Genomic DNA, 11,338 nt, shown 5'->3' with positions numbered 1-11,338 from the left:
ATCTATCTATCTATCTATCTATCTATCTATCTATCTATCTATCTATCAATCATTTAAAAAGGCAACAAGGCCAACCAAAGTGCTGTACAGCAAAAATAAATAAATAAATAAATAAATAAATAAATAAATAAGATAGATAGATACAAACATAAACCCCCAAACAATGCCAAACATATATATTCATTTTGGCCAAATTACCAAGCAGTCTGCATGAAAAGCAGTAGGTTGAAGCAAAACTTGTATTTACATTTACTGATCAATAATATACCAATTCTTATTATTAAAACAGCTTACATTAAATATAGTACTCTGTTACATATGCACTGACATGTATATACAAGCACGTATACTGCTGCTGCATTTATTTTCGTAATATATTATGAATGGTAAAAACATAATGATAATAATAATGATGATGATGATAAGAAGCAGAATAAGAATAACTCAAGTATGAACCCAGTTCTCAAACTGACACACAGTGTTCCCGTGTGGTGATGTCACGTGACTGCTCTGGTCATAATGTTAAGCACCAGGACTAAAGAGGGGAACACAAGTCTACATTTATGGACAGGAAACAGTGGAAAAAGATGAAAAGCATGCGGAAAATGGGTGCAGTCTTGAAACACAAAAGACCCCGAGCTGATCAGCAGCACCCCCACCCTTCCACCCACTCCCCCCAAAGCCCCCGCCCCCCCTCTCTGTTCGAGGTGCATTGTGGGAAAGAAAGTCGTTGCCATTCGACCTCTGCGGGGCCTGCGCGGACGCACCGAGAACCCTGAAATTCATTATGCGTTTAAAAGCGTTATTTATTTCCGCATAACCTTCATACTCTCACCGGGAGGGCCGAGCGGAGGAAAGAAACGACGGCGGTCGATCTCTTTCGGGACAATTCATCGCTTGTAAATAAATTATTTCTAAGTCGAAAGGGAGACACTGTTGAGAAAGTGAAGATTGTAATATATACGTTTTAAGACGAAGGAGAAAAAAACATGTCCGGTGAGAGAAACCGCAGGTCGCTGGCTTTCCGAGGAGGTGGATTCGCTGGGTTAACGGGCTCCAGCGGCATCGGAGGGGGGAACTGTAACAGCTGGGAGGCCCCGGCCTGTCAAGACCGACATTTTAATGGGAATAATAGGCCGGATCAGGAGGAGGACCGGGATCTAGGAGCGAAAGGACCGTCGCAGAAGAGAGTGGAGGGCGCAGGGTCTGTCAGCGACAGCACGGAGCCCGACGCGGAGGAAGAAGAGGACCCGGAAGGGGGAAGCTGGGCAGCCGGGGACGGCGAAGGAGACGACGGGATCGGGGAGGGGAACGATCCAAACAACAGCAGCAGCAACGAAGACGGCCAGGGGTCTCGGAGCGCTGCGAGGGGCGGCGAGACGGGCTCCAGGAAATCTGGGGTAGAGATGAGACCGCAGACGCAGCTCCTGAAACACTCGCTATTCCACGCTTCGTGGCTGCAAGAGTTTCCGTGGCTGAAATTTTGCCAAGAGACGGGACTCATGTCTTGTTCGTGGTGTCACAACATTGCCACTAAAAACAGCGACGAGCTCGTGAAAGGCAGCCGAAACTACAAGCGGGCCTTGCTGCTGAGACATCACCTGTCTTCTGAGCACGGCAGAAATGACCCCACCAAACAGGTAACGTTAGCTTTCCTTTTACTTCTCCACGTAACGTGAAATACCTGTCGGGCAACTTTATTATGACGTCACCTGCTCGATCCGTCGGCTCTGGTGGCGTTTTATGAAGCTTCTGCAGCACGACTAACGCGAAAATAGGCTTTTAGTTAAGCTTCACAATCCCCCCCTTCCCCGGGCTAATTAGTTAGCTTCAGCATGCTAACCTGCGCTAGCCTAGCTAACAGCTTGAGGCGTTGCTAGCCAGAGGTGGATGGATAATGACGAAAGTGGAGAATAAACTGTTCCTCTTTCATAGCTAGGGTGACACAACTCTTTCTGATCACATTAGAAGTTTGAATTATAAGCGCTGCTTTAATTATGCCAAGTTACATGTACACACCTGCTTCTGTACACCTGCTAGCTACACGTTAAAACATACAAAATAATACAACTTTATTAAAAAGCACTTTAAAAACAACACCGTTGGCCAAAGGGCTGTACACTAACACATACAAGCAGCATAAAAACCATAGAATCAACTGACATACTCGAATAGGAACATGATTGTACAACATAAACCCACTGAGTTCAGGTTTAGGAGATATTTTTTATTGTTGCATGTTTGAACACTTTAAAAATATCAAGATAAATAAGAATGTAAAATGTGTTTCCATACATATTAGGATTTATTTCAGAATTAAGCGTTTATGTTGTTTCAAAAATGATTCAACTCCTTTTTATTACTGTTTTTTTTTTTTTGTTGCTGAAAGGTAAACTATGCGATCAAACATACAACAGGTTATCCTGAACTTTATCCAATGGTGAAGTTTGAATGTGAGCACTCCAGTGGTTTTCCAGATGTGCAATTCTATAATGCAGGTCCACACTCAGTGTAAACAAAGCAGTTTTATTTGCGTACATTATTACAAACCTCTATGTAAATACATAGTGATATATTAAAATGGTCATATTTCTAAATCTTGAATAGCTCTTTCATGGACGTCGCTGTTGTTGACCTGTTTACTATCAATTTGGCTGGTTCTGTAGATAAACAAATGCTTGTATTTGTTGGCCGACGTTCACAAGTTGTCCTTACAAGTTCTTTTATTCAAGGACACATTAACCTTTGATATGAAAAAAATATTGTCTGTACCTTTAACTCGCAAGGCTGAATTTTTTTTATTCAATTCTTGTTAAGTACATCTCTTGTACTTAATAATATAACTTGACTAGGTTCTTTTAACTTAACAAGATGACACAAGTGTCATACAGTATTTGTTCATACAACACATTTTTTAACCTATTTATATCTACCTCCTACAGTGTGGATTTAAATAAATCTGACAATATTTATATATACATTTTCTATTTAGATCATTTTGACCCACGCAATAAAAAAGAATCAAGTTCTGCTCTTGCTAAAAAAAAAAATTTGAATCATCTCTGCAAAGGATTTTAACCAAATCCAAGTATTTTAAAGTGCACAAGCATAATATCTATAAACAAAAGCCATATTTATGTGATTTACTTGTTTCACATATTTTAAAGTTCAAGTTGCATTTTTGAGTGTAGGCTTGTCACACTGCAATTAAAATAATCACATTGCTGCTGTTGAATACAGTGCAGTTGTATCAGCAGCATTCTTGATTGCCTGCCTGTTAGAGGTTACACGATAGCAAAGGTTTGACCTGACAGCCTTTGGGGAACCGCACCCCTTCCCAACCCCCCGCCTCTCGTGCAACTCTGCTGCCTTGCAGTCACGAGTGACCTCTGGTGCATTGCTTCCTCCACAGCCACCTCCTCCTCCTCCCTTTAGGGAGCTAAATTAGAGGCATTGTGCTAGAATGACCCCCCAAAATCCATAGATGGTGTCACTTGCAAGGCCGAACAAGAAGAGCAGAGTAAATCATGTTACCTCGAGCCTGACAGCTTGCTTGCCCGCCCAGAGGCGACCTTTGAATGGGTTCGAATGAGCAAAATAGATGTCAATAATAGAAGGACGCTGCATCGCCTGATTGTCTTTGTTATTCACAGATTTGTTGGTTCCGAAATTATTTTTTGTATATTTTATACTTGGACGCTAAACGTGACCCTTTTTTATATTGCCATGTTACAATAATCTGGTTATCCTAAGCCTTAAAGAGGTATAAAATCATATTGGTCCCTGCTAAATGCACCGGCTGAAGCTTGTTTTGTAATTGAAGGATGGTTTTGTTGATATGCATGAGTTCTTTTTATTGGTTTAATTCTATTGAGGGTACTTCGCTTTTTCAGTGACCTCATAAAAACAAGTCGGGCTGACTTGGACATGCTGTTTGCTGCAGAAATCACCAATTTTCTGTTTCTAATACATGACTGCATCTTTCCCTGTGTTCTGACAATGGTCCAAGCTGTCAGGAGAATTAGGAGCGGGGTACCATTTTACTCTGTGTGGGCGAAGAGGATTTCACTCCTACATTTAGTTCCTTCCTTTGTACACGCAATCACTAATCAGAATTACTTAAAGTCACCCACTGACTTGTACGCATCTCTAATTGGTAAGGAGAGCAAGAGGAGTGGATTAGAGGCTTGGTCTGTCTTTTCCCTAGTAACAAGGACCCCAGACACTATATTAAGAGGTGTTTTGAGCTATTTCCGCCTGTCAAGTGTAGGAAAATATGTCTTTACAGCATTTTTCACAACTTGTCTCGATGTATAATACTGTTAATATAAGCGCTCTCTGAGCTTGTCTGCATTGTGAAGCAGAACATTAAAGGAAATTATAGTATTATAAAGCAACGTCTTGTTCTAGTCATCCATTCCTGATGTTAGTCAGGCCTCTGCTGCATTTGTTAAAGCTAATTCAATTATCCTCAGTACACCCAGGCAGCTGTAATAAATGTGGGTAACCTTGGAGAAGGGGCCCGTTGTCCTTAATTCCATCCATGCTGTCTTGTGCTCTGATTGCTCCCTACAATGCTCAATGGTGAAAGGTTATTATTGTGAGGGAAAGTAGATCATTGTTTTTATTAAGATAACATATGTAGGATGAACAAATTTTATTTGTACCTCAGAAATGATTGTCTTGATGGGTTAGGCTCAGGAAGGCTACTATGACCTTGTTTCTTTCTTAGAAATCTTACACAGAGTATGCGTCAAAGCCACACTGGTGCCCTCAGAGTAGTCTCTCATCACGGCGAACTATAGAAACGATAACTGAAACTTTTCTACCATGTTACTTGCATTTGCTCCTTTAACGGTCAAACGTACATCGAGTTGTCACATGAAACTGGTTTCAGTTCTTCACAGCTGGACTTCTTCATTATTTAACCACTCTTGTGCTTTCATATCTTTTTTTTGTTCAATTTTCATCTCTTAAATGTCTACCATCAAAACCCAACATCATGCATTATTGCCAGTCGAGGACAAAGATCTTGGATTGAAGTCAGAAAATGTATGCTAACAAATTTAATGCACCGAACAAACTTGATCTTTCTCCGTTTGGTCTTAATGCGGTGTAAGATAAGATCTCTACATTCGATTCTCAGAAAGGAAGTTTGGACAGAATTGCCATCATTAGGTCATTTTCACCTTTTAATTTTAGATTTGACAAACATTCAAGATTACTCAGACTCCCCAAATGGGGAAGGGGGCACACCCACTGCAGCCTGGTGCCTGGCAGATAGATGGGATGTTTATTGGGGGGCACAGGTCAAGGGAATGGGTGGTGTTGAGCCAGAGGGAGAATTCCTCTCATTGAGGACCCTACTTGTGACACCCCCCGAGATCTGCGGCATTGTTTGGAAGCAGGGAGACAGAGTGCAGCCCTCCCACACCTTAGGCCAAATGCACACTGCGAGATTGTTCTAGTGTCCGGGGGACAGACGGGTTTTGTGAGGAGGGGTGAGCTGGCAAAGTGAAGGATACAGGAGTATTTGGCAAAGAACTAGTGGAGATGGCCTCAGGGTTGGGTTGGTCATAGGACTGGATGGGTGGATGGTTGAATAGTGTGTGGGGGTACGACTGAGGGGATGTAGGCGCTTGTGTGCTTTAAAGGTAAACAAAACTGGCTCCAGTGATTTTTTTATGTTGCACACAGACAGTAGTTGTATCACATGATCTGCAAGAGGTGTGTCTAAATGTTTGTCATGCATCTGATGGCCTTCGGGCTTTGTGGTTTGTTTGGGTTTGTGGTGTATTTTGTAGACAAAGTTTCTTTTCTGTAAGTTCAAGTATAGTTTTCACTGTATTCAGTGTGATACTGAGCATTAATTCATAGCTGCCTAGATTTATTGAATCCAGCCACTGGCAGCTTGCTTTTCATTTTGAAGCTGTATTTTTTTTTTTATATATTTTTTACCCGGATCAAAGGATTTCTCTTTACTTTGCCCACTTTTTTCATCTCTGGCAGAAATAAGAACTTAGCCACGTAGCTACTGGGGTAGGCTGATATTGTCCCCACATTTTCTCTTGGCTCAGGCAGGTTTTACCTCCAGCATCTGCTGTGCAGGCTTGATCTGCTGGTCCTCTAAGCTCTCAGCTCATACGTGGCACATCAGGAGAAGGAATGATGCTGCTGATGAAGCCAGTATGAAACATCTTATCCACACCAAGCTGGCCAAGCCTGACTCTTAGTGGCATACCTAGAATTTCACCTGGGATAGAGCTATACGTGTTTGTGGTATCTGGATGTGGGGTGACTTGTCTCAACTTAAAAAATATATTGTATACATTTCCCCAGAGGAAGCCTATTTACAGTTTTTCTAATCTATATTGCTAAACGGTGTCCAAAATGGCTAAAATAAATGAAAGTAAAGCAACCTAAATGGTGTAAGCACTGACGATATAACCTGAGCACATATACAAGTCGCCTTCCTGCCCTTTTACCACACCAATATATTCCAGTATAGTACTCAACAGGATGAGCATATCCCTCCAGAGGCTTTGATGTGTATATCATGGAATAATTTTTCACCCTCTCCGCTCAGCCTCTTAGCCTCACCCACATGCACCATGGCTTCTTTCTGTGCTCGTGAGTGGGAGCTGCTGTGTAATAAGAGAGTGAGTGCCAGGCCTTTTTACAAAAAGCCCACAGTGAGTGGACAATAAGCCTCAGGGAGAACATGAGCTATTGTGAATTGTGAATACTAAAACGGGGTGACCCAACAACTCCTTCGCTATCACGCTCACTTTCTGTCTCTCCTCGCTCCACTTTTTTTTATTTTTTTATCTCTGCCTTGTTTTCTCGTTGTTCTCTGATCATTTGCATTGTGTTAATTGATTCTGTTAATTGTTACTGCTTCTATTCTCGTTTCAAGGATTTCTCCATCAAAGCTCAGAAAAGCAACTCTGTTTTATTTAATCTTTTCATCCTTTTTTTGCTGCCTACAAAGCCATGTTCCCCCTCCCTCCCTTGCACCATATCTCCCTCTGTCTGCCTCTCATTTTACTCCATCCCATCTCTCTCCATCTCTCCCCCTCCAGCTGTGGCAGCGGATGATAAGCGCCCTCCTCCCCTATACGGCCCTCTGTGCCTGGGCTGCCCTGGACAAGAGCTGCAGTGTGGAGGGAGTAGGGGTGGTGGGTGGGGACCTCTGAGAAATGGATTTAATCTGAATTACTCAGGATGAAAACCCCAGCTGTGTGTGTGTGTGTGGGGGGGGGGGGGAGCGTGATTTTCTCAGCGTGTGTGTACTTGTGTGTGCACGGTGGAGGTTGTGGGTGGGTGCAGAAATGCAGGGCTCGAGCAATGTGAATTATTCTGGATTAGAACATCTGCTGCGCAATTCGAAAATGTGCCAGAGATGTTAGCCCTGCTTGTGTGTATTATGTGGGACAAACAATGAAATATATCTACATTTATTTGTGCTATATAGAAATTTTTTTTTAATAATAATGTACATTATTTAAGCATGTATAGATTTACCTCGACTCAACCTGTGTGGGTTATAACGACACTGTGCATTTAGTAAGCATATGCATGCATGTGCACTCCCTTCTCTTGTGCTCCATATCATGCTGGTCCTTTGCCCTCCCCCTCCCTGCTGTGTGAATACCCTGGTGAGTGGGCTGTGGTACAGGGTAGTTCAATGCCTGTGCCAGTTCTCCTCCCATGCAACAGGCAGGTTGTGTTTTTGTTCCAACACTCCTCAGTCCTCCTCCATTCCTATTTATGTCCCGTTTTACATTCAGCAAATGTTGCTAATAATCTAAAGGAGCATGTCATAAAAACAAGTAAACATTTTTTTTTCTTTGCTATAAAAAAACAGTGATGTTTTGTTGCTTTGAAATATTTTAAAAGCTTTTAAAGTTTCCACATATTTGCTACTTGGTTTTTGCAATGCAGCTTACACAGAATTAAACTGTTTGGTTTCAGTCAGACGTATCACTAATCACCAACAGCTGAGTAAAAGATAACCGGTGCGCCTTCCTATCACTACAGCTCTACTCTTTAATTTTATCGTATTCGATGTAGCAAGTTTGAACGTTTCCTGCTATAGCAAAAAGGTATTTGGGGAAAAGTACCAAATTATTCACTGAACGAAGTGTACCTAGTTGAGACATAATGACAAAGTATGAACTAACTTTTAGAATAGATAACAGCATAATAATACATTTCATTGCCTTTTTTATCTGTAGTTGTGAGGTTAAAGATTGATCGAGGAAACTGTTTGATTATGGCTGTTTAACTACCAAGCCTTAAAGTCGTATGCCTTTCATTGCCTCATTCTGACCTCCCTCCTAACAAGCCTGTCAAACCCGTTTCACCTCTTAGGCAGGTGCACTAGTGTACAAGGAGTCAAGGGGATGTGTGTGTTTTGTGTAGACAAAAGTACAGATGAAGAGAACTTATTTGTGTATGCTTTTGCAAAACACTTGGACATTTTCTCCAGTAATGTTTTTTTTTTTTCCTCTCCTTCTACCAAAAGGAGACTGTGAGGCCCTCGGAGAACACCAGCCCCTCCACTAACTGCTCAGAGGAAGATTACCGCAACAAGCCCCATGAGAACTCCTACTGTTACCAGCTTCTACAAGAGTTGGACAAACAGCGTAAAAGTGGAATCCTCTGTGACGTGAACATAGTTGTCTCAGGCCAGGTGTTCCGCGCCCACAAGAACATCCTGGTGGCAGGCAGCCGCTACTTCAAAACCCTCTACTGTTTGACCAAGAGCGAGGCCCAGGACCAAGCCACTGTCACACACCTGGATGTCGCCGCCGTGCAGGGCTTCTCGGTTATCCTTGACTTTCTCTACTCTGGAAATTTGCTGCTCACAAGCCAAAATGCCATTGAGGTGATGACTGTTGCTAGTTACCTCCAAATGACAGAGGTGGTTCACTCGTGCAGAGCTTTTATAAAGGATGCCCTTAATATCAGCATTAAGCAAGAGGCTCCAGAGTCGGTGGTGGTGGATTACAACAAGAGGCAAATGGTGGCTAAAGAGGGACAGAGGGGGCTGGACCGAAAACCGAGCAACTTCTGGGCCACGAGCATCCTGTCAAAACTGTCTATCAAGGCAAGCAGCAACCAAGGAAAAGATGCAATGGAAGAGGATGACATTAATGGCAGGGTAAAGGAAGAGACTAATGACATAGAGGTGACTGTGGTTGGGGGTGAGGGCTGTGCCCTGATGCCCCCTGGAGCCTCTGGTAGCTGGACCCACCACAACGACACTTCATCCGATTCAGCCGAGACCAATGAAACCCGGACGGCAAGTGGCCAGGCGCAGGTCTTCGTCTGGAACGAGCCAACAACAGGGGGCACGGCTTCAGCGCCAGCAGCGATAAAGCGAGAGGCACCCGATGCTGCGGGCGGAAGTGGACGGAGGAAAAAGCAGACCACCACAAGACGTTTTGTCTACAACTTCCAGCCTGAGCCAGAGGAAGGATTTGATGAAGGCATGTTCATCCAACCGTCAGCCTCCTACCCCAGAGAGGACTTCTCTTCCCTCTCAGAAAATGCTGGTAAGTCACACGTTTGCATTTAGAACACACTTTACTTTATTTATAGTCAATCTTAGAATGACTTCAGCAATTTCTTATTCCTCTTGGTGACTAATGGACAAAACGCATCACATACTCTGTTAAGACATGTCATATCATCATGAGTAAGTTCACGTTTTTGCCACCCAAACAGCACTTCTACATCAAACCAGGGCTCCACTAGACCTGCTAAGGTTTTGTGTGGCGTCTGGCACTAAGTTGTCAATAGCAGAGATTCTCTCAGTCCTGTAAGTTACAAGGGGGCTCTGCGGACGGGATTTGTTTGTCCTGTACAAGATGGCTAATTGGATTGAGATCGGAGAACATGGAGGCCAAGTAAACACCTTGTGCTGTTTGTGTTCCTCAAACTATTGTTGAACCATTTTTGTTGATGACACAGTCATCAGGGAATGTTGTTTCCATAGAGAGGTGTACTTGGTCACCAGCAAAGTTTAGGGTTTTATACGTCTTAAAGTAACATTCAAAAAGGACAGAATCCTAAGTTTCTCAGCCGAAGATTACAAAAAAAAAGTTCCATGCTGTTCTTGGATCTTTTTTTTTTTTTTTTGCTTAGTTTCTCCTGGTTCTTGTCTTTTACAAGTAAGAGAACTACTCAATCCTGGTCATCCAAAGTAGGAAAGATATTTTTTACAGCATCTTTTTGTTAAGTCTGTGGTTAAGTTCTGATGCTCGTGCGTCCATTTATAGTGTCTTGATGTTGGACATGGGATCTCACAAAGGGTCTGTGGCTTTACAGCTTCATACACGACAAACATGATATATTTTGTGTCTTGACACCTTTCTAATAAAAATTATACTAAGTGTTTAAAACAACCAGTAACAATAACGCTTCAGTTGTATTGTATGACAAGCGTCACCCTTGGGTCCAATTGTCCATCAGTTGTTCTTGTTTGTTTGTAGATCAAGAACATCCTATACGAAGTGTAGTTACTGATTATTATGTAGTTATTATCCTTTGTCAAATCCCCTCCAACCTCAGGTTTGCCACTTCAAGGACAGAACGTTCACTTTCTGCCACTAACAAGATAATCTTTTTTTTTTTTTTAAGTCATTGAGTGGTCAAAATGTTGTGGCTGATTTGTAAATCTTTAACAATGTGTACGAAAATTTTTGTTTAAACACAGCAGACGCGATGCCTTTGCAGGGCATTCAGTTTTACTTGCTTTGAATCTTTAAGTAGCCTCTAGTACATAAGCCCCAGTAACATAAAGATTAACAATAGTGAGGGTCAGAGAAGGGTCACAGAAGAAGAACTATCTGTACAAACATTTTATGTTGATCTGTCCTGCCAAACATCTTTGGCACACAGATGCTAAAAGGATCGCAGAAATGTTGCAAAAGGAGTGCCGTAATATAAATAACCATGAGAATTTTATTTTAGGGCATTTTGTGATGTATTTTACAGACATTTGTTTTATCAAAAGTAGTTGTACTATGAACAAAGTGGTGGCAGCTTTTCTTTTTCGTGCCTCACCCACTTTGTTGCATCTATTATACCTTTTTAAGTTGCTACTTTTGTTTTTGTTTTATAACCAAGTAAAAGTGATTGTACTGTAGTACTTTTTTGTAATTTTTCAGAGGACTTTTCATCAGTACTGATCTTGAAGGTTAATGGTTCTTTGTCATTTGCATCACGTGTGTAGTACACGAGGTGGAACGAAATTGTGTTCAAGGGCCCAGTTACACCCAAAAATAGCAAAAATATAAAGTATAAAAAGAAACAGTATATAAGGATCTAA

General features: G+C 42.0%; 1 protein-coding gene across 1 annotated transcript in view; it reads left to right on the top strand.

The window, feature by feature from the left end:
• The first annotated feature begins 738 nt into the window (after positions 1 to 738).
• Positions 739 to 11,338, top strand: part of zbtb10 (zinc finger and BTB domain containing 10) — a 22,348-nt gene continuing 11,748 nt past the window's right edge. The window contains exons 1-3 of the mRNA XM_037692972.1: positions 739 to 1,640; positions 8,528 to 9,560; positions 10,153 to 10,178. Of these exons, the coding sequence (XP_037548900.1) occupies positions 990 to 1,640; positions 8,528 to 9,560; positions 10,153 to 10,178 (1,710 nt within the window). The 5' untranslated portion in view covers positions 739 to 989. The remainder of the gene's footprint in view (positions 1,641 to 8,527; positions 9,561 to 10,152; positions 10,179 to 11,338) is intronic.

The sequence above is a fragment of the Nematolebias whitei genome, chromosome 19 (genome assembly GCF_014905685.2).
Source record: "Nematolebias whitei isolate Nwh7 chromosome 19, NemWhi1, whole genome shotgun sequence".
In the NCBI taxonomy this organism is placed as follows: Eukaryota; Metazoa; Chordata; class Actinopteri; order Cyprinodontiformes; family Rivulidae; genus Nematolebias; species Nematolebias whitei.
This window is presented reverse-complemented; position numbering and strand designations above follow the sequence as displayed.